Source organism: Solanum pennellii, chromosome 1 (genome assembly GCF_001406875.1).
Source record: "Solanum pennellii chromosome 1, SPENNV200".
Taxonomy (NCBI): domain Eukaryota; kingdom Viridiplantae; phylum Streptophyta; class Magnoliopsida; order Solanales; family Solanaceae; genus Solanum; species Solanum pennellii.
In genome coordinates this window covers 106,901,317-106,925,410 of record NC_028637.1, presented here as the reverse complement: position 1 = coordinate 106,925,410, position 24,094 = coordinate 106,901,317, and the positions used below count along the sequence as shown (strand labels likewise).

Sequence of the window (24,094 nt, the reverse complement as noted above, 5' to 3'; positions counted from 1 at the left end):
TGGCAATCCGACTTTGACGTGTATGCATTATTCATAAATAATTGTGAATGATCTTATCCAAAGCTCATTCCAATAATGTATATGAAATTATTGCATTCCAAGTCATTACAAAGAGTATTGATAGAGGTGACTTTCCAGACTTGTTTGCTAAGAATTATCTATTTGCCTAACTTTTTATTTTTGTTATTTATTACTCTTTCTCTCTGAAATTGTTTGATATAATTTTTATTTTTAGAGTTAAATTATAAAAATTTTAATTAATATTTTAAGATATAATTTTTCATCATATTAATAAGTAAAAAATTGCAATTTATAGTACTTTTCATATAGTTTTAGAATATTTATTTTTTTGTTTGAAATATCGAATTAATATGATCTAATTTAATTTTAAAAATTAATTAAATTGACTTTCTAAAAGCGCAACATGACAAACAATTCTGGACGGAGAGAGTAGTAAATTTTATCTATTAATTTGCCTAATACTTGCTGTCTGCTGAGCTGTGATGATAAGAAACTTCCATTATTTATTGTAAAATAAAGCAACTCATATTTGTAATTTTAAACTAAGTTTATGAAAAATTTATTAAAATTATCTTTTAATCTTTTGATATTAAATATATCAAATTAAAAGTTGAAATTAAAAAGTTGTAGGGAAAAGAAATATACATTCTTTTTAAAATGAACTACTGAATAAAAAAAAGACAAACTAATTCATAAACATTATAGAACATGAGTAAATATTAATTCTCAAATTTCATACTTACTAATTAAAAAATTGTTGGAACAAATTTTATTCATTCGGCAAATATCGCGTAAATAGTATAAATATCTCATTATGAGAGAAATAAAAATAACGTACGGGGGTGTAGCTCATATGGTAGAGCGCTCGCTTCGCATGCGAGAGGCACGGGGTTCGATTCCCCGCACCTCCATAATTATTTATTTTAGGTATTGAGTAAATTATTAACGGTAAAAATAATATTCTAGAAATTCTAGATTCGTCGGTTAATTTGGAGCCATTTGAGAAAACGGGTTCAACAGCGACAACTTGAGCCGTATTGCGTGACTAACTTGGCATACTCATAAATATCACATTCTTCTTCTTGTCTTTATTTTCCTTTCTAAACTTTTTCAACCTCACATCACAAGAAGAAAAGAAGAGAAAATTGCATAGATATTTTTATTCGAATATCTCATTTCACTGTTCATATATATCATTGAATGTGATAGAAAGCAAAAAAGACGTAAAGTGAGTCTTTTTCTTTGAGCTTGTTTGTTCGTTATACAGATTCACAAATATCTGTGTGCATCAACCCCAGTTTAACACATTGTCTAATTTACAAACTTAACATGCAATCTGAGCTCCTGTAAAGCTGACTGTTATCTTTATTGAAAACAATCTATGAGCTCTTGTAATCTATTAAATTACTTACATCCATTTATACAATACCTGAAAGGGCCATTTGGATTCCACATAAATTATGAGCTGCTGTAATCTATGAACATGGATCTATACCACTCAACTTCCAACTTGTTGCCTTTATGTTATTCCTCTGAATTCCTAGTTTGCCTTGCCCCAAAAGGCAACTTTGTGTCCACTAGACCCAAGCAACCTCCCAGAGACTTGAAACAGTGTATTTATGTCTTTCCTATCTCGTCCCTGGGAGCATCCAGTGGCCAATGACAGTATGATCGAGAGATGGACGATGGTGGCAGGCACGGATCAGGTTTGTTCCAGCCACTTGCTCCAATATGGTTGTGTAGGAATATCTCTTGAACTAGTCAGCATTTACAATCATTACAGATATTTACAGGATACCAAGTGCTTCATGGTAAAGCCAGACCCCAACTAGCAAACAGCAGGAGCTAATAATGTACCCACATTGGATCTCTCACTGCCTCAATCAAAAGTCAAATTTCTCATGACATGTGAATGGCATTAGCCAACCCTCATCAAAGTCTACAAGCAGCTGTTGTAAGTGCACATTGCTTCGTCAAGTGACCAATAGACCTATCAAACAAATAAACAAGAGGCAGGGTCAGAACAAAAACTTGCACAAACAATTGAAGAGTAGTGTAACAAGTCTTAAAGAGCATGGCATACATATCCATGCATAAGTACATCTAAAATAAAGCTAACACCTACACGTTGAAAGGTCGTTCCAGACAGTTCCAAAAGCTATTCAAACATTTACTCATTGATAAATGCTACACAATCATACAAAGGAATACTTGAGAGAAACCACAGCTCGACATCCACATTTTCATCTTACCAGATGATACTTTGAAAAGGTTATTATTGCCAATTAGTGGATATGGATGGATCATGCTACCCTTCGAAGCAACATTATATTGTCTTCCAACTGTGTTTGTACCATGATCAAAGTGCTGCGAATCGTAGATTTGAAGTTCCAGTATTGCACATATGCAGATTCAAATAAGGAACATGCAGCAGTTTCTCAAAAGGCATCATAAAAAGGAAGAACATGCAGATGGAGAAGATGAGAGCGCTCTACCTCAGCCTTCAAATTGGATCCTCTGATTCGCTTGCACAGACTGCATCAGAAAACTACCAATCTTCCTAGTTAGTTACAAGGAGATCCAGGATGTATAAACAAAATTATCTAGGTATACCTAGAAAAAGCATTAAACAAAATTAATAAAATATTTTTCACCTATGTTTGCTTGCCAATTGCCACGTCTCTTCAAATGAGGAAGTTAAAGTTCCAACATGCATCTTGTGGTTCAGGAGACTAAGCTCCAATATACCTCAGAGCTTCTTCAATGTATCGCAGAATATCATGAAAAGAGCTCTCGTATTGAAAAAAGAATAATGTTTCACCAGCTCAAATCCAAGGTGTCCAACCCTCATACATGTTGCAAAGATTATCTACACTTGTTGCTTGCTTGAGCAGATAATCCACTTGTTCTGCAACACTAATTGCCCTAAAGAGAAATATAAACCAACATGGTCATTCACATTTACTACAAGATACTCATCTAAAGTTTCCATGGGAAGGATATACCTGTTATCAGCTACATCTCGACCATCTAACTTCATCTCCACTCTCCTTAAAATTGATAGTGCATATGAATTTTTACCTAGGAGAACAAAACCATATATTTACTATATGAAATGTCACCATTCATGAAATGTTATTGAATAATCAAAAACTATATGGACAATTAAAGAGCCAGAGAATAAATACAACCAATTACTAAGTTTAGCACACTGTCGGCTAGTCCTTCGGTATTTTGATATGGCAAAAAAAGGGAAAAAATTTTATCATTAAGATAGCACCATGAAGTACCTAACAGCAGAAGTTTATCAATACTTCCTCAGTTGTTCAAGTTTAAACAACAAGTCAACAACAACATACCCAATGGAATCCCACAAGTGAGATCTGGGAGGGTAGAGTATATGCAGACCTTACCCCTATCTCATGATTTTAGAGACTGGATCCGATATACCATCGGTCAAGTCAAGCATCTCAAAGCAGTTTGAAAAAGAGAATACGGAAATGGAAGCAGTAACAACAACAAAAAGACGTAAATGGCTAATGAAGAAAATGCAGTCGGCTGTTGGAACTAATATGAAATAAGTATATAAACCACTTCTCGTGACTGGTAACTACTCATTCAGATGTGTAAGCCTATATCATGATAGGACAATGTGTTGATTGATTATGCCACAGAAGTGGTTTTTAAGTTGCATTATGTTCATTCAGTAAGAATAGGAAAGAAACAGTTGATAAATCCTCACCTCTGGTTGTTCGGTTGGCAGCCTCTACATTGATAAGTGAAGTTTCATGAGCAGCCTCCTCAACCCTGTCTTTGCTTGCCAAGGGTTCTTCATTTCCAAGAGAGAGTTTCATCTCAAACGTCTCCTGATCCAATCAATAACAGTATCAATAACGGGTGGAATTCAGACTGTCACATTGTGCAAATACAGAAACAAAACCTGTGTCTTTTCAGATTCCAACTGGGGCAATCCTGGAAGTGCACTTCCAACTGAGGAAAAATTATTAGAATATTCTCTTCTTTCTGTGTCATCAGAACAATATGGAGTAATTGGATCAATTAAGTCTGGCCCATCGGAACTATTTGCAAGACTAACTTGAGATGATGTAGCTGCAGATTCTGAACTGCCACTGGTCATGCTATCAGGAGCGGACATCCATCCTTTATCTTGCAAAGACAGTCCATTCACATCAAGAATATCCATGCTGCTTTCTCTGTCTGATTGGGAGAAGATCTCATTCTTGCTATCATATTGATCGGCAAGATCTGGCCTATACGAGTTGAGATCCTCTGACCTTGCTTCCTGACTTTCTCCTAACCCCTCAAGAGCCTACATCAAATAACAATTTGATTAGAATCTTAGAAAGAGCACCGTGAAATGCATGTTTATTCTCTTTACAACCTTATGCAGATTCCCTGCATGCAGACTTGCAGATTGGGCTAGCCTGGTCAGCATTGAATAAAGTCCCTCAACAGAGATTGTGAGAGATTGAACCAAGGGCTTAAAAACTTCATAAGTTTTTTCAACTTTAACATGATAAGACTGGAATATAGCTTGTCCATGAACAGGAGATATCTCCATCGTTGCCTCTCTTTCCTTTGCCATAGCTTCAGTCATGGTAGCAACATCCTTGCATAACAAAGATTCAAGTGGAAGTAGGATGCCATTTGCCTGTCCATCGAGAAAATAAAATAAGTGGTTTTCTTAAATGAGAAGGTTCCTAGGGAAAAAATTCCACTCTAATGAGACCCTGAAATCATCTCTCTATCTAGTATCTACACCTGCCTCGACGTATCATTCCCCAATAAGAAAGTAATCCTTTAAAGGAAATCACTGTTAAACTACATGCTACGTTCCCAATATGATGGAAATTATTTGGTCGGAAACTGTAGGAAAGACCGAGTAAATTAACAAGGAAATTGAACATGAATAGGAAAGGGAACAGATACAGGAAACATCATCCCTTTCTGTTACTGTCACTACACAATTTTATCCTAACTCAATTTTTTCAGTGACAGACCACAAGGTAAAAAATGACACCTATAACTTTCATAATATGCAGTATCAGAAATCAGAACTAGGGTCTGCTCGGAATAAGGACAAATTACAAACGAAACAATGTAACTACACTCTGCTGGGAGCTTTTCTTGAACCCTTGTGGTGTCAAATGGGCTATGCCTCAGATATTAGGAGCCTACTGGATAGCTGGCTAGGACAAAAGACAGCAAAGATCTAGAAGCAACTTTGGAGGACCCATCCCTTTCTGCATTTTCTGGACCATTTGGAGAGAAAGGAACAGTGCTTGTTTTAAGAATAAAAAGAACCACAGTTCAAAAGTCAAAAAACTTTTATCATCACAATCTGTTATTTTGGTGTAAGAGGAGTCTATTAGAGAGTATGGATCAGTATATGGAATTTTTTAATTTGCTAGGAAAAATATAACTGGATGTTCTTGCAGGTGCTTGTCTGTTTTTGTTGTACATATATGTACCTTATTGGTAGTTCTATTAATAAACTTTGCCTTAGCAAGAAAACAAGATAAATCTGCCTCCTACTCCCCCAACTCTCAACCCCCCACCCATTTAAAGATGAAAGAAAGGAAGATAAACAAATGAGAGTAGAGGAAAATAAGGAAATGAAACCTTTGATAGATCTTCCATTAGAGACAAGTGCAAAGCAGTAGCCTCTTTTGCTATACTGTGAACATCATGCACACCTTCTGTTACTGCCAGAACCTTTAGGAAAGGATAAATTATTAAAAACAAGAAAAACTATAAGATAGCTGACACAAAACATCAATAATGTTAGGTGATTTCATCTGGATACTGCAGGTACAAAAACTCTTTAATAATATAAAATGACTCTTTATTTTCTTTTGAAAGCGAATAAAATGCCTCTTTTTCATGTATGCTTGCCCAAGATAAATTATTTATACATGTGATCAACAACACTCAAAAAAGGTCAACCTAGAGAAAGTTTGACCACGATTCACATCAAGAGTGACATCCAGGACGATGCTATAACAAAACGACAACATTATGGCAAGGTAAGAGAATCTAGGATATTATTGTATGGCCAAAAAATACATTTAGAAGGAGAAATCCTGCAAAAGCAACGTTCATAGTTGTTAAAGGTGAGACAACTTGCTTAGTTTGGCCTAACTTGTATAAAGTTATTCTGTGATTTTTACAGGTATAATCTTCAAATTTTCTGGAATTACTTACTGAAACCTTCAAGATGCAACCCTTGGTCTATGGCATTTCTACCGATTCGTTTTCTTAGGTGTATTCAAATCTACTCTTGCTCCTTTATTAGGAGAATAAGCTATGCAGATGAAATTAAGCATGCATGTTCTGCTTCAAAAAGGTATGCATGTAGGTTAGGAGAAAAGCTTAGCAGATGAAGTCAAATATTCATGTAGCTGAACAAGCCAATTTGGACACCATTTGATTGAAAGCACCGACATAAATGAACCTTCATAAGAACTTCAATTTAGTTGTGAGCATCCTACCTCTTCAAGCATCGAACCACATTCAGATGTCAAAGCAGTACGCCCCCTTGTAATGGACCCAAATGCAGATAGTGCTACACTTAATTCATAGGAACAATCCCTCATTGCAAGCAAGGTGCTTTGCATATCCCCTTGGAGAAGAGAAAAGTCAATGGCATTAAGAAAATAGGGGAAAGACAACTCTAAAAACATCTTGCTCCAGTTAGTTATATATTAAGAAAACATTAAAGAAAACTATGTTATAGATTACAGGACTGCGGACTAGTAATATGTGCATCCCCTGTTATAGATAAAAAGATGAATGAAATTGAGTGGTTTATTGAACATAGGTACTGTGGAATAAATATATAAAATCATGCAACAACCATTTCAACTTATGGTAGGCCGAAACTCCATCTCTTGCTTTTAGCAGAGAAAATTCAAAGTTTTCGTTTCACAGTGACCAATTGTAACTATAGTTCCACGAGCTTGGTAAAACTAATAAAAAGCCCCAGCAGCACATGTAAGAAGTAGACCATCAAGTTAAAGAGCTTGATTCTAACACAATTAATCAGCTTAAGATTTAAGGTAGGCACACATTGAACTAGCTACATAAATATGTATCCTTACCTGATGCTGACTTAGCTTTAACAGAAGCAACACAGAGTTCGTTGGTTGCAGAGAATAAAGCACTTGAAGCCGCCTCCATGTTGGTCTGTGCAAGTTTCCATTCTTGTTCAGTATCTGATGCATAAAAGACAAAAAGACGATTTTTGCCAATGAGAAGCATGCAACACCGATAGCAATGCACTCTTGTCATTTATAAAATATAGAACATATAGATCTGAGCCTTCATTATTTTTAAAAATTCAATTACCCAGATTAAGGTCATGTTGAGACTTACGATTAAAGGAATGATAAGTAACGTCCAAGTTTGTCAGAGCATTTAAGTAAGCTTGCTGCCAGGTCCTGCCATCTACCATGCTCCTAGATGGATAAAATTCTTCCGAAGTCTGGAAAAATCCATCTCTCGATAATTCAAACTTCAATATGGAGATGCAAAGTTTCATCACATCTGATGCCTTTTCTCGAACTTCACATATTAACTGTTGGCGCCTCATTAGATGATCATGGAATTCCTGAGGTATTCCTGGATTCCTTGCCAAAGCACTTCCAGCAGAAGTTGAACTTGCACCTCCACAAGCCCAGTTCATAGCTCTCTCAAGCTGCCCTTCTGCTGTGACAGAAGTTCTCTCACAAGCTTGCAGGCCCTCTAGAGCCCTATCTATTTTTGCAATTGATGATTGAAAATTTTCAAGCAATTGAGGTCTGCTGATGTTTAGAAGAACTGGAAGGAGTCTAGCATCACTTGGAAGATACTTATGAGAAATCAGCCTTCTCTTTTGCAGAATATTAGCATTTATATCATGCATCCATTCAATCTGAACAATTTCAAGGGTGGTCTTAAAAAGAGCCTCCTTCAACTCACTCACCTGCCTCTTCATGAGGGAAGCAGCTGATTTTGCTGCTCTGACAGTTTCATGTGCATTGCAGTACTCCTCAAGCATGATTTGCACATTTCTTACAGCTGCAAAGTTGTTATTTCCTTGATCACAAGTAAGATCTTCTGTTGACTCCGTCACTTGTTTCAAATATTCACTTTCTTTTTCTAACCTTGTTATTAAAACAGGCACAACTTTCTCTTTCAAGTACTGCTCAACATTTTCTTGAAGCTGAGATTCAAGTTTTTTCTTCACTATATTTACAAGTTGATCAAATCCCAAACTTTGATCAGCTTGTAAAGCTATATTTTGCGTGCATGAATCAAGGAAAGAGTCCACTATATAAACCTTCCACACAAAGAAGGCATGATTGCTCCATATGCCAGGAAACTTCCAAATATATTCAGATAGCGGGCATCCTGAATTAAATAAATTCTTTAGGTGAGAAATCCTAGTTGAACCAGATTCAACAGGTGCCCCAAGCAAAGACAATTCTTGATCAACTGCTTCCAACTCAGAGAAGGGCTGCATTAGTGCAGCCATAAGAGCTCTGCTTCTGAAAAGATGTAGTTCCTCATCATGTTCATGAGAGATCATAGATTGCAGATCCTGTTCCAAAGAAACCAGAGAACTTCTAATGGCCGTTTCTTTCTGTATAAGAGATGAAAACCGGAAGTCCTTCTGGTTCCAACTTTGGTGGAGCTTGTCAAGTTGGGCTCTACATGCTTCTTCTTGAGAGGCTAATTCCTCAGCCTCTTCCCAAGATAAGTGGTCTCTACCCTTAACAGCAGCTTCTTCAAGAGCCAACTGCTGTTCAGTGATGTGACCAACCTTAACAAAGTAATTCTGCTCAAGCTCAGCTAAAGAAACTCTCTCTAGTTCAACCTCAATAAGCTGCTCTAATGCTGTATCTATGGATCTCCTGATTTGCGAGAGTGATGCAAACACATCCATGATTTCCGTATTGAACAAAATGACCGATCTGATGACCTCTGGTAGAACAACTTCAACCATTTGGCTAACCAAATTTTTACAGGAAAGCAAACAGGTTTTAAAAATTGAAGTCCAATTACTATCAAATAATGATTCAGACGTGTCAACAACTGTATCAATACTCCTATAATCCATGCGGACATACTGCTGAAGCTCATTCAGAAACTTTGCTACTAGCATGCATTTTTCTACTTGCTCCTCAAACTCAGAGAAAGAAGTTCCAAGATCAGAGCACAATATCATGTCCGTGTGTCTTCTCGTAGTGAAACGACTCAAGTTATTGAGTATTTTATGTTTAATGTCGTTATAAAGAGCACTGAAAGCTGCTTTCAAAACTGATAGAACTTTTTCCTTGGTCTCTTGAAAGTTTCCATGCAAACCAGCATCCTCTTTCCTCTCAATACCAGCAGACTCCATGTAGTTCTTGAAAGAAGAGAATAGACTATTTCTAGCTCTTAATTCAGTTTCAGGACCAATTGAGTTAACGAGCTCTGCACACTCTTCTTCCATTCTCTCTATTTCTGCTGCATACTGACCCACTTTTAGGCAAAGATCATCATATCTATTTTTAACAGAATCAATACCATCAGCATGCGCCTTTCCAATAAGTTCAGCAGCCTGTCTTCGGCTGAGCGATAGAATGTCAGAGGACAGCGTATTTATTGCAAGCTGAAGAACTTGAGCCCAACCATGGACTGGACTGGATGTGTGGTAGTTGATTGGCAAGATCCGTTGCAAAGACAAAGAATATGTTTGGATTGTTGATATTGCTGAAGAAAGTCCATGATCCAGCTCAGCTACCAAGTGAGAAACCTCTCTATCTATATCATTGCACTGAGCTTGGGTGGGTTCAGGGACAACTGTCAAAGGAACACCAGCTACTAGAACAGCAGATACAAGAGATAGAGATTCCTCTTTACCAGTTAGTTGTATGCAGGCTCTAATATCTGGGATCGAACTGCTTCTTAGAGCATCAAGGGTCCTTCCATGCTGTTCAATCCAAGTTGTTGCTTCTTGAGCTTTCTCCATTACCACAGCTTGAGCTTGTGCCAATTCTCGAGCTTGCATTTCAAGAGAAGCCCGGATACTCTCTGAAGTAGAAGTAGTGTCAGCAACAAGTGACTTCGCAGATGTCTCACGTAGAACAAGGCTAGATCTCTCTTGGTCAGCACGACGGTAAAGACCAGAGACAACTTCATATTGATTCATGATGTTTATGAATCTCTGCAAATCAGTATAAAAAGCATTAAACTAAGTTCATTTTAACTAGAAACTAAATTTCATCACTAGCAGAAGGAAGTTGACAACATACCTCAAGACCAGATTCAACAGCTGGTAAGGTAGATAGTAGAAGGTCATGATGCTCCTAGATAAATTTAGTAAACAAAAGAAAAATCATTAATTACCGTTTCATGTAACACTCTGATTGCATCATCTTGCATGTATTTACGGTTTGGTTTGCCTTACACTTAACATCATAATGAGAAGGCAAAAAGAGATCAGACAGTTAAACATCAATCTATTATATTAAATGATGTACATTCTGAGTGTTCTGCACGTCTTATTAAGATATAAAACTTAGATTTAATTTACCACTTAAATGACCAAGATATAAGTGCAAAATGTGGAATTCTTATGTGATTTTTTTCTAACGAATTTATACCACTTGACAGGGTATCTAGCAACATTTTATTAATACAAGTAAAAAATCCTCAATGGAAAAGTATAAGCAAGGGGAGTTAGACCTCACCTTACCAACCCTAATGAGGTAACAGACCTCTATTAATTAACAAGCATGCAAAAAATAACACTCCCTCCATTTCAATTTGTTAGCCTGATTTTGACTTGACACGGAGTTTAAGAAACTAAAGAAGACTTCTGAAATTTCGTGGTCTTAACTAAAGATATGTAGAATTTACCAAAATGTCCTTCAATCTAGTGCTCTTAAATATGCCAAGTGGAAAGTAAGAATTAAAGTGTTGCAAGAAAAGGAAAGAGACATTTTTTTAAACGACACAAAAAAATTTAAATGGAGGAAGTAATAATTTGGACCATTTATATGATTAAATTCCAATATTCCTAAACAAAATTGAAGTTATATATCAGAAACACAAAAACATCCAAAATCTCCGTAGCAAGGAGAAGAGTACAAAGGGGTGAAGCTTTTTAGTTTTTCCTTTGGTAATATGTTTAACTCATCGAATGTTCATTCTGTCTTATTTTTTTTTGTTTTGATCTTTTTACCTGGATTATGTCTGTCTGCCCCAATATGGATTATTTTCACTATCCTTGTCCATTAAAAAATAGAACGCACATCACTTTACCGATGTTTAAAAAAAATAAAAAATAGAACGCACATTACTTACATTGTTTTTTTGAGAATGGTAAAGTTGTATTCATCGACAATGGGTATGCTGGCAAACCAAACAAAAAATTCCTAGGCAAAGTAGTCATGATTCCAAAGCACATCACTTACATTTATACGCGTTAATTGACTATTGTCCATATACTTATTTCATACAACACGAATTTTGAAAAAAAATATAGATTTTTGTGTGGAAGAGAGCGTAAATCATTTAATCTAATTCTAACACTCAAATTAAAGTACCTGCAGTTCCTTGATTCAAAAATTTAAAATACGGAATCTTATGTAATAACTATCAATATTTATCTTACCAATTAAAATAATATACTCACTCCGTTTAAAAAAGAATGACCTCCTTTCTTTTTTAGTCTGTTTCAAAAAGAATGACCTCTTTCTTTTTTTATAACATTTTAATTTCAGCTTTCCACGTGGCATGTTTAAGGCCACAAGATCAAAGGGCAATTTTGTACATTTGACCTAACTTTAATTTAGAACCACAAGATTCAAAAGTCTTTACTCTTAAACTCCGTGCCAAGTCAAACCAGGTCATTCTTTGTGAAACGGTGGGAGTAACAAAACCTCCAGAACATTGATAGCTTATTCCATGAAAATAAAAAGATTAGTTTTTTTTTCTCATGATGAATGATTCCTGAATATTTACTCTTTAATATATCTACTTGGTTTTCATTTGGATTATGTATTGCTCTTCCAGATCTGGGTTGTTGTCATCATTTATCCATTAAAAAGAGACAGAAGAACAACCTTTATCACAATGTACAAATTTCTCTGCATTCTCTTTTTTTTTTGAGACAGAAATTTCTCTGCATTCTCTTAGTGTCATATCGAATACAATACCTTAAAGTATCTTGAAAGAAGAAAAAACAACTCAAGGAAAGTAGCTGAAGAGTGAAGACAGCCTAGAGAGCAATGGCTAAAAGAAGGGGCTGTGAACAGGTAAGACTTTTCATTGAGTAGCAGCAACAAATCCACTATGTAGAGAGGATAGAAGTGGGGGAAGCAATATACTGGGAGAAAGAGGTTAAATGGGCAATAGTAAAGGGAGATAGTAGAAATGGAACTAGGGGATGTGGTCAAGAGTTGTGCCTAAGATGAAGCATTGGGACTCGATAGATTTAACTATGGTTTTTTCCAACGCGTGGTGGTACAGGATAAAAAATGACGTGGTGGAGACAGCAAAGCTATAGGATATACTCTGGAATTAAAAAGAGCCTTGTTTATAGCATTTCTTTCAAGGAAGGAAAGAACAACTAACATCAAAGAGTAGATACCCATTAGTCTAATTGAAAGTACCTGCAGGGGAATACGGATTTCTTGCATGCGGGAGGCAAACAGACTCAAACTGACAGCGAGATCCATCCCCTTTCTTTCCTCCCCAAAAATTGCTGCATCATCATGGAAGTCTCCACGTGTCCATTCCACTAGGGGATCCCACACAAAGACCTCAAGTAACATCAAGATTATGTCCTTGTTCTTCTTTAGAACGCCAAGAACAGCTTCACAATTAGCTCTGAATGTACCCTCTACGCCAGTTAACCCTAGAGCTGCTTCAATTGTCTGGGTTAGGCGAAAAGGAACTATTTCTGGGATCTTTAATCTTTGCCCTTTATCAAAGCAGACATTGTAATCAATATGCACAATATCCCCAGAGCAAAAATCCATAAGAATATTATCCAAATGGCGATCCCCAAGGCCTAAAACGTGGCCAATGATACTCATGGCTGCCACACTACCTGAATATCTGCAAGCAGATAAAATTCAATTATTTTAAAAGTCACCAAGCCAAGATCCACCGACAGCCTTGCTATAAAATGGAAACTGCATTGACACGAAAAACTACTCTCGCTGGGATGACAACAGTTGACCAATTTCCTTTGCAGAAAATCTTCAATAGAACACAGTAAAACTCATATCGGATGCATTGCATTTACAGAAGACTATTGCAGGTAAATAAGGAGAAAAACGTTACCTCTTTAGTTTCGAGCTGAAGGCCTTGAATCCCTCACTCGCACACCAAAGTTCCTGGTAAAGAAGTTGCTTAGGGGCTTCCTTCATGAGATCCAAAAGTACCTTTCGTTTAACTTCATGAGGCCAATCTCTTCTTGATATTACTCTTCTTATTCCTTTCTCCTTAAGTGCAGGTATGATCTTACCATAAAACATGTCCATTGGCCGAGGAACAGGTGGAGGAACTGTCTGTTTTGCATTAGCACCTAGCGCAGAAAGTTGTGCCAGCTGAACCCGACTCTGCCATGCCTTGAAGACACTGTAAATACTTACTACATTATCCACCCACTGGATGAGACCAGCTCGACCACTAATAGGTGTGACGGAGTAGAAGCGTACACAGACAGACTGACTCTGTACTGCAGATGATGAATGCAGAAAATTGTTAACTGCTTGTAGCAGCTGCATTATTCTGGCATCCAGCCGCAGATCTTCACGCCCTTTCAACAGATATGTGTACTTCACCCCATCAGAGCCTACTATAATGATCTTTTTAGGCTTTGTCTTGGTAGATAATATTGCCACCTGTTCACAGAAAGAAGCAATTGTGACAATTCCACTGGAAGAAGTATTAAGTCCCCCTTCTGATTCCGAAACCATAATTTGCTTCTCAAGACCAGGCATTGGAGCATCAGATGACGAAAGAAGAGCCAGTTGTGGTGCAACTTCTCCTAGTGATACTGCGGATTTCCTTTGATAAGATGCCAAGGATGCAGCCACATTATCAAATGGTCGCCAAACATCCCCAAGAGCCACAGCAGATGCAGGAGGGTTCTTGAAAGTTATGATAGCAGATTTTATTTGTTCCTTGTACACCTCATGAAACCAAATTTCATGAGGAGTTTCAGGTTTACGAGAAGTAGAAGCAAAACGACGCTCTAGGACAACAACAATAGGAGCCATCATGGCTGAGTACTTAGCAGCATTTATCTTGTTCTTCTCTCCATGGCTAAGAGTTGGGTTTTCTGCAATTCGTGCAGCCTCCTCTTTCAGCAAAATTATGCGCCTCATTACATCTGGTAAATTATATATCAATGTAGAAAACAAGAAGAGGTAAGACAATTGCACTAAATTTACTGCTCTCCTTCCCAATTGAATGCTCATTGACTTGGAACAAGTACTGCGGTACATCTAAGTATTGATAGTTTATTTCATAATCAAGAAGTTAAGATAATGCTACTTTTTGATTTACCATGAACTAAAACAAAATGTTGAGGAAGTTAACCATCACAATTTTTCAACTTGTCTTAATATTGTAAAACCAAATATTCACCCTCAGAGTTTTCTTATGCTTCTCTTACGAGGTGAGCTTTGACTTCTATTTAACCTTTATGGACTTCAAAGATATGAAGCACCCATCCCTTCGTTTTTTATATTCAGTAAAAGGTAAACCTCACTTAATGGGGAACCCCAGAACCAAAAACAGTTCATGGCTAAATAAAAGAGCAACAGTTACCTGCATGAAGATCTTGAAGTGTGCTGAGCCATAATTCCTCCCAGAGGACTGTTACATTTTCAAGCTCTGTTATCATCAACTGGACATCCTGAACTAACTTAGGATACAGCTCATTCTGCAAATCATATAAAGATCTAATTATTTTTTCGTTTCCAAAACATACTTGAGTCGATATAACCAAATCTGGAATGATTGTATCTGCATAAACCTAACAAACTAATGCATCAAAGGAGAGAAGAAGAAGATAGTATCATTTAGGTCTTACCGTCTTAGTGAGATTGAGGGACAAACTATTTCAAAAAATATGTCTAAGATTGCAAATCGGAGATTAAAGTAGGAGACCAACAGAAAAAAAAAAAAGAAGGCGGAAAAAAAGGCACTCTGCAGCTAGCACAATATTTATTTATTTATCCTTAGGGGGGATATCATTTCGCAGAAAGTTGTATTGGTCACCTAGCTTTAGTTCAGTTACAAAGCTGATCCACTACATTTGGGCAATAGGACATAACAAACCACTATAAGTGGACTCGAATGTGCATCAATTTATCCTTTTAGCTTACAAGTAGAAAGGACTTTCTCTCATAACCTACGGATAATTTTATTATTTTGGAAGTTGGGAAGAATAATTCCAGAAAGATATCATAGTTCAATGAGATACTTTAACAGGTGAAGAGTTTATCTACCAGAAGAAGTGACAGAAATTGTCAGGATTGCACAAAAGGTAAAATAAGTCCAAATACTTCCATTTAGAATCCAAATGACAACAAAGACTAGATCGATGTAATGCTGGAAAATCCCTTGGAACATTTTCCAGTTAGCTACAGAAGTGTCACTTCACGAAAGCAGACTGAAATCCCAGATGCAGAACCACGATTAACTACAGGAAATTAACTCAATTTAAAAAGCTATGATGTCAGATTGCCTTCTGACAATAATTGAATCAAAAACACATTTGCATGAAAAAATTCTCTCATCATAAAGACAATTAGTTAGATACAACGGTAAAGAAGGATTTTACCAAACAAGCCAGTATTTTCTGAAGCTCCTCAGAAGGTTCTCTTTCGTAAGAATTTGCATCAACTAGAGTTGGATAGACAACAGATCTAGGAGATAGCTTAGCCAGCTTTACTATTAAGGTCTCCAATTGTTTTCTAACTGCTTGTTCAGGGTGGGAACTTAGACGAGCAAACAGCTGAGGTATTATGTCCTACAAAAGGAAGATATCATTAAAATATGACAAAGCAGTCAAAACCAAACCATAAGTAGAAAGTGAACCTACCTGCCATGGTAGCAAGGGAACTGTCGAAAGTGCAGGTTCAAGTGTGTCTTTCAGCTCAATCCCATAGTTGAGAAGAATATGTAACACATAAAGTGTGGATCTAAGTGTATAGTTCAGAGACTTATATTTTGACTCCTCACTACAGCTGGTTAATTGTCCATCTAAAGATCTGGAAGATGCACATGAAAGAAAATTCACAAAAGCTTGGGCCGCATGGCCAAAGAGAGAGACCCTTCTACGCCGCAAAGACCACCAGATATTAACCAAATCAGTAACTAAAGATTTGACACTTGTTTCTTCTAGAACAACATTTGCTTTAAATAAGCATTGCTGCAACTTAGAAGTCAAAGTATTGGGGAAGAATTCACCATTATAATCTTCTACTCCAGGGGCTCCAGCTTCAGCTTCGATAGTATCTACTACCTCCTGCAACAGAGAGCTAGCAGTGCCATCAGTTTCAATGCTTTCAGAATTTCCAGAGCAGAAAACATCAGATTCTCCATCTTCATTCAATACTTCACCACTCGCAAGAAGCTTTGAGATAATATCTTTCACTTTCACAACTTCTTCCTCGGTTAACTTATATCTTGCTGGTTGGATTTCAGAATCAAGAACAGCAGAAAATGAGCAAGAAAAAAGGGTAGCTTCACAAGGGGCACACAACGATAACCTAGCTTGATTATAACACCAAGAAGCATATGAAATCCAAGATTTTCCTAAAGTGGGACAGAGTTGGGACGACAACTTTGTTGCAGTGCCCACAAGTTCCTCAATAATAGCATTCACATTCTCCTTAGAAGTCAGATTATCAAGAATGAAACTAGATTCCTCTCTGCCGGATGAGGTGTTGAAATCACATCTTATTTTGAGGATTATATCTTTCATCCATGAATTTGAATAATCTTCTTGCAACCAATTAGATAGTTTCAGGCATGCCTTCGCCTTAAGAACTTTATCAGTAGTGTCAGATGCTATAAATGAAGATGAGATCATCGAAGGTCTGATAAATGACCAAAGACTAGTTAAAGCATCTTCAAATTTGTCTTCAGCATGCATCAACAGTACTCGCTCATACTCCAAGCCAAGAGTTACATGATCACGGATACCTCCATCAGGGAAACTAGAAAGATGATCTTTGAGATAATTGTCAAGATGATTTGCCAAACGGAAGTTCTTTTGCTTACGAGCTAGACTCATCAAATTCCTGCAAAGTTTGAGAGTCATGGATGATGAGGGGTAAGCCCTTTGATATATTCGTAGGACCTTTAACCATATATTGCAATCTTGACAATCTTTGATAATGGGAGACTTCATCACTTGCATATGAGAACTTAATAGTGATGGAAAATGCTTGTCTTGGCTTACATTGAGATTATAACACTCTTCAAATGCAGAGATGCAGTATAATTGGTTGACATGTGATGCTGCCTCTACAAGTCCATCCAAAGGCAAGACAGACAATGGTTCCATCAGCATTCCCTTGGCCTTCTGCAATTCCTCTGACACCTTCTCCGCTCTTCCCTCAACTTGATGAAGCATAGCTTGCAACAACATTTGTTCACTTCTTTGCAAGGCCAACTTGGGATCCAGAGTGAGTTCGCTGCTACTTTTAGGGGTCAAATCAAGACAAGCCCAAGCTGCCTGAAATTCACCCTCATCAAAGCGTGCCAACGCTTGAACGGAATTTACTTCATTGCCAGCAATTGTTAAAGCACCAGAATAACTTTTTCCAGCATGCTTAGCACGAAGTGTTTGCAGTTCCAACAGCCAGGATTCCAAGGACTTCCAATCAGAAACTGCTGAGTAACTCTCAATAATACGTGCAATTGAAAACTGTACACCATCAGAACCCATAAAAGTGAGTGAATCCTCAGTCTGTAACAGATGAATAAAGTGAGCCGCAGCTTTTTCATGCTGACCTTTAGCTTGATATACAAGCCCAGTAATCCATGAAAAATGTCCAATTATTCCACTATCATCTAAACTTTGGTTTTCATCAGTAAACAAAGGAGAAAATACTACTGTTGCCCAATTTCGGATTCCAATTAATGCCTCTGGCTCATGTGCTTTACAAAAAGCCAAACACATGTGCCGTAAAACCCTCAAGATATCTGCAGCATACCTGGCTCTGACATTGTGGATATTTTCAGTCAGTTGCACTCTAGGCCTGTCTTTAATAGCTGAAGCCACAAGGCTCCTCAGCTCCTGCAAGCGCAATGCGCAATAATATATTGTAGCATCATGACATTGGAGCGCCAATCCTGCATTCATCATAGGCTCACTTATCCGAGAAAACCACTCCTCACAAACCTTCCTATTTGCTCGAAAGAACAAGGAACTTTGCCGAGAAGCACTGGGTAAAACAGTTGACCCTTCATATGCATTGTATACATTTTTCTTAAGAGCCTCAACAAAATCAAGCAACAATCTCATAGGTAACAAGTGAGCATAAGAAGAACCAATAATATTTAAGTTTCCATCACTTTGATCAGCATCAAGCTGCAGGACATGAGCAACATCAAGAAGCATGCGCTCCAATGCTGCAAAAGTTTGAGTTGGACCACCAAGGTTTGTTCGAAGGCGAGTGGTAATACAATACCGGGCAGCTTCATGTATTGCCCACCATGCACCAGCAAGGGTGTTAACGGAGCAAATTCTCTCAAGAATATCTTCATCAACTTTGATATCCCACAACAGCCCATTTGAGCTAGAATTAGAAGTTTCCTCAGGCTGAATCAAAGCGACATTTTTGGTACGCCCACAGCCACAAATGAGCCTCTGGATCCATGAAGAAAGAGGAACTTTCCATCTCTGTGCAATGTAACTAAGTATGGTAACAAGTTGCTGTGAATGAAGTTGCTGAGGCAATTGCTTAAGTGCAAAAAGTTGCTTCCAATGCAAGTTCGATCTATTGTTAAATCTAAGAACACCCGGCCAGCATGCAGTAGCCAGTCCATTGTCACGGAGACCACATGCATACACTGTAATAGGTAGCACATTTGAGAGCAACCTGACAAATGCATTCCGTATACCTTCATCTGGATCACCAAGTTTTTCAAGAACTGCTTGAGTAGTAATTATAAAGTGTGTAGGATGAATAAGCTTTGCTTGTAGAAGCTTCTGAAGGACTAATGCTACAAGAGATCTCAATTTTGGTTCTCTGTCTGATGCAACATCCAGAACTGAGAACAGCAAATCCTGGACAACATCTGCATATCCAAGTACTTCATATGGAAAATATAATGCTTCCTCATTCTCATATATGTCAACAACTTTTCGACAGAATTCATGTATCCACTGTAGTGCTACTGTTTTAACTGCCAGAGGAGAAGCGACATGAAGAGCTCTTATGAGAAGGATAGTGTACATTCTCAGATGCTGTAAGACTAGCCCAGGAAGTTCAATCCTCCCACTCTCAACCTTTTCGAGTTTCTCAGGTGTTGCTTGCTGCGAAATTGTGGCACTAACTTGTTTGCTTAGAGAGCATTTGCTTAAGAATTCAAATGCAGCTAGTCTTTCTAACGTCTTGAGAACTGTGACTTGCAATTCTACATGCCCAAGGACAGGTGACTCAAAAGGGTTGAAATTGCCAATAATGCTTGATATTAACTTTCCAGACCTGTTAAGATACAGAGTGTCGATTTCTGTTTGGCCAATCATGCTAGTAGCTCCACTGCCTAAAGAAACACAACTAAGTAAGACCGCCAAATCAAACTTAACCAATGCAAATAGCTCAGATCTCGAGTAAGATTTAAGAATTTTGACATCATATCCCAGATTCTGAAGGTCTGATTTTTGTCTGAGCATACACCTCAACAAATCCAGCTCCTCAAGCAGTACAATTACTGATTTTTCAACAACCTCAAAGTTCCCATGTTGAAGCAAAAATATGTAAGTAGCTGCTGAACTTCCGGGTACTAAGTGGTTGGGATGCAAACGCAGCTGAGATATAGGCGCATCAAATTGTAATATCTTGTGCACAGATGATGGAGAAAGGCCAAGCTTTTGCAGGGACAGCAATTGCAAATTGGTTTTAAGAACTCCATGAACCTGAAAGGAATCAAGCCTCTTCATCCTCATAGACTGGTCTTTACATTCCATAACCAAGCTCTGAAACAAGATATCAACTGCAATAGGGTAATATGTTGCAAACCGTTCACTCAAAATTTCAGCAAGCAAAGTCAAGCATCTCCAAGAATCATCAATCCATTTTGACCACCCAAACTTCTTTCCTATCATAGACATGCATCCTAATAGAATAGGAACCATTTTACAAAGAGGTTCACTGATCTGCTCAAGCATATTCATCTCTAGCAAACCTGATGCCGTGGACTGTAACACTGTAGATAAACAAGACAATAATGCAAGTAATCTTTGGAACTGCTGGGAGCTACCAGGACTTGCATCCTGAAGCAGCACGTCCATATCACCTAGAAACTTTGAGAGCAATCCCAACGGGAACTGCATATTGTTCACCCAATATTTCTGAAACTGCAGGAAACTATCCATAATAACGCGCCTATCAGACTCTGCAAGGTCTGGTACCATCGCCCACCCAAGGAGGAGATCGACAACATCAACAAAATGGGGCTGAAAGCATCTAAAAAACTTCAAGGATATAAGTGTTAAAACAGCGAGAAGTCTGCGCAGTAAGCTCAAGGAGGTTCTTTCATCCTCAAGAAGCTCTTGGCAAGCCTTGAGAATTGGCAATGCAAATCTCTCAACTGCAGAAACATCCCCAATATTAAGAAATTCACGCAAGCCCTCCAATGCAAGATCAGTTGTCCCATCCACTACAGTACTAAGCAATGGCAATGCCCAACCAATGAACCGATCAACCAAACTGACAAGAATGACATGGTTCTGCCTTCCATTTGGAGCTATCGAGATTAAACATAGTACAGAACACAAAGCACCATAAGCAGTGGCTGCTGCCTGGCGCACTGAATATGACCTGAGCAGCAGTTTTTACGCCAAACAAAAATCTTCATCAGATGATTTTATAATTTATAGTACAAATTATTAAAAAAGTTGATGTGGAAACACATTAAGTAGGCTGTCAATTTGATGGTATCTAATCAAAACACCTGTATGGAAGCTTCTTCACAATTGATTGTGTAATATGATTCCTCATAAGCAAATAACAGAATTGTGCTAATAGCACCAAGTCCCAGGAACCCGATGTAAATCCAAAAAGAAAAATAACTACAATACAAAAAATTTCTTCCGAGACTTGTCCGAAGATATGGAGGAAGGTGATTTATTTTTTTTATTTTTTTAATGACAAGGAAAACCCGCAACTACCACCCTTTGGATGCGCATAGGGTAAAATCTCCGCTCCTATGCAATAGCTAGCAAACCCCGTAGGAGAGGTAACCCGCACTAGGCAAACCCGGTGCGACGAGCTCAATCCATTCGCGAGCAATTGGTTTCGAACTTGAGACCTCTAACATGGAAGTCCCGAGTGTAACTCCAGTTATGTGATCTTCAAGCGGTCAAGCCCCAATAAAGGAGTGGACTAATTTTATAACCTAAACACTTCTGATTATGGACAGAAATTCCATCATGCTTCTTACTTCCCAGTCATTACCTTCTGAACTTGACGCTCTATGTATCTGCTAAACTAAGTTAATTCACAGTAGCTACAGGGCTATTCACAAAACTAAATATTCCTTGATGCCTTTTTCAATTCAATAACTTATTTCATCAAAAAAGAAAAAAACTAAATATATCTAAAAACTCCTCCTTCAGTGTTGTGTTGCGCGCCTATTTGTCCAGACAGAGTAGTGTGGTCTCCCCATCACCTATTTTAATTTGAATGTTGCTGCTAAATGTTTGCCATAGTTTTACTAAAACCTATGTGTTTTGAAGGAAACACCCCATGAGGACCCGGTATTGTCCTGGTGCACCAAAAACTGTTTCCACTGTTTTACCTTCACAGCCTTCCTCCACAAGGCATTCACTTCAGTTCTATATCTTCTTAATCATTTCACAAGTAGGCTTTGCCATGCATTGTCAGATACCTTAATCCCAATCTCCTTTATCCTTGGGTAAATATAAACCTTCCCATTACGCCAAATGAAACTTGTGATGAGTATTTTTGTCTTCCTACACCTATGTCCTAATCTCAAATTAGGGTCAGTTGAGTAAATCCTCATTATTGATTCGGCTTTGTTGAACCAGTTTTATCTGAATACTTAACAATTTATGTTTTGGGGGAAACTAGAGGTTCTCAAACACCAGAGGTTCTTTACATTTTCTATTAGCACACAAATCTTTAAATAAACTAAAAAACTATTAGCAAAGTGTATTGACACGACAAGCTGAATCTGAATTAATCTATATTTCATCTATATAGGTATTTTCCATTGTGTACTGGATTTCAAGAGATTGCAAGCTCTTTATGACAATTTCCTTCATGCGACTTAGGTTTATTTACCTTAAACATAACAATGATATACCAATTACATCAAGGCAAAATGGATTAAAATGTTCAACTACTTGCTGTATCTACCACTTTGTAGTTTATTAGCATGGTCATGAGTACTTCACATTAACTCTTCAAATAGTGTCAGACCTTACTAAATATGAACACACTCATGTAAGATCTATGCCCGTAATGCATACTCATTGTTAAACAACTACCATAAAAGTTAAACCAAGAAAATGTATGCGGAGTATCTTAAACAACTTATCCGTGACAAGTCCTTCCTCCACTGCCCTATAGAACATTCAGGTAGCAATAATGATGGCAAAGTGCAAATTAACTTTCTCCGAAACAGTGACTACAAAAAATCCATTACCAAATTGTAAAGCCTATTCAAGAATAACCAACCCCTCAATCACAAAACTAGCATTTACCAATGAGCCTATTTTATTAGGGGACATTGGTCGAAAACTTGGCGTGCATATATAAGAACAAGTGAGAGAAAAAGACATACTTGTCGGAGAGTAGCTGAGAGAAGCCCTGGGCAAGAAAAGAAGCGGAGTGAGTTATGAGGAGAGAGTTTGGAGGGTACAGAATGGCGCGTTGTAGAGAAGTTATAGCGGCAACACGAGAAGACTCGTCATCTTCAGTAACAGAAGTTGAAGTGGATTTGGAAGGATCGTCTTTGGGTAAAGCGACGGTGAGAAGTGCCGCTAATTGCTGCTGCTGGTGATGAAGCCCTTGCATCATCCCTTATTCTGATGATGAATTCTTCATTGTCTTCTTCGGCACTTCTTGAAATTCCGTTCACCGGCGACCAACCTTTCAATTTCAACAAACGTCGTAATTATTAATGTATAAAATAAAATAAAAAATGAAAATTCACCACCCCGGCCTCTAAAGATTTTTTCTTATTCATATTACGCCCCACAACTTTCCTTATATACATTTACAAGTAGAATATTTGGAGAAAATGATCCGTTATGTTTGGGGTAGATTCAAAATGGTTCTTCCTATTTTATTATTATTATTATTTTTATATTAGATACTTTGTAACTTAAAGAGGTTAGGTTTATATTATGAAATATCTATTAGGTAAATAAGTTAAATTGTTTAACATATGTCATATCATTCCGCTATGCCCGTTAACTTCAACAAGTAGTAAAACTTTATTTGTTTCGATGTGAATAAATTAACTGTTAATTAGATACTGAAGATATATGCGTAAACTTTTTCAAAATATGAGTCGGAAGCATTTAATAGAAACAACTTTTATCATGTGTTCAATTGAATACTCTCATAGTTCAAATGTCTAAATAAAATTTACTAATAAATTTAAAATTCATTGACATATTATTTAACCTTCATAATACATGCTAAGATCCTATAAAGTGTGTGTTGATCATCAGTTCCACTTCTATATGTAACCAAGAAATGTGTAAAAAGAAATTATAAATAGAAAGGTTTATTAAAATTCAAATCCTTAATCCTTAAAAAGCATAAACATGGATAAAATGAATCTCATCGGAACATAG

General features: G+C 37.4%; 1 protein-coding gene and 1 non-coding gene across 5 annotated transcripts; one reads left to right on the top strand and one right to left on the bottom strand.

The window, feature by feature from the left end:
• Positions 1 to 859: 859 nt before the first annotated feature.
• TRNAA-CGC lies at positions 860 to 932 on the top strand. The gene has a single exon. It is a non-coding gene; the product is annotated as a tRNA-Ala (tRNA).
• A 295-nt stretch (positions 933 to 1,227) lies between these two features.
• LOC107002510 (serine/threonine-protein kinase SMG1-like) lies at positions 1,228 to 23,432 on the bottom strand. 4 transcript variants are annotated; one of them, XM_015200579.2, is made up of 18 exons: positions 23,074 to 23,432; positions 16,133 to 21,086; positions 15,872 to 16,060; positions 14,854 to 14,968; positions 13,360 to 14,413; positions 12,684 to 13,131; positions 10,320 to 10,373; positions 7,417 to 10,231; positions 7,143 to 7,256; positions 6,534 to 6,664; positions 5,665 to 5,757; positions 4,424 to 4,693; positions 3,962 to 4,351; positions 3,764 to 3,887; positions 3,027 to 3,102; positions 2,676 to 2,946; positions 2,274 to 2,569; positions 1,228 to 2,011 (listed from the first exon to the last, which is right to left on the bottom strand). In XM_015200579.2, exons 1-16 carry the CDS (start codon positions 23,307 to 23,309, stop codon positions 2,847 to 2,849), a joined length of 11,163 nt encoding a protein of 3,720 aa, XP_015056065.1. In that variant the 5' UTR covers positions 23,310 to 23,432; the 3' UTR covers positions 1,228 to 2,011; positions 2,274 to 2,569; positions 2,676 to 2,846. The 4 variants fall into 4 exon arrangements, with proteins under 4 accessions (XP_015056065.1, XP_015056053.1, XP_027775071.1 ...); XM_015200567.2 differs by having other exon boundaries at positions 2,517 to 2,569; XM_027919270.1 differs by having other exon boundaries at positions 2,274 to 2,556.
• Between the last annotated feature and the right edge of the window lie 662 nt (positions 23,433 to 24,094).

Bases quoted from the DNA above. Each gene is read 5' to 3' on its own strand.
- LOC107002510 (XM_015200579.2), bottom strand. From the start codon at position 23,309: ATGATGCAAGGGCTTCATCACCAGCAGCAGCAATTAGCGGCACTTCTC. The intron at 14,969-15,871 runs GTAAAATCCTTC...TATGATTTGCAG, and splicing joins AGAAAATACTGGCTTGTTTG to AATGAGCTGTATCCTAAGTT. The intron at 6,665-7,142 runs GTAAGGATACAT...CTCTTCTCCAAG, and splicing joins TAAAGCTAAGTCAGCATCAG to GGGATATGCAAAGCACCTTG.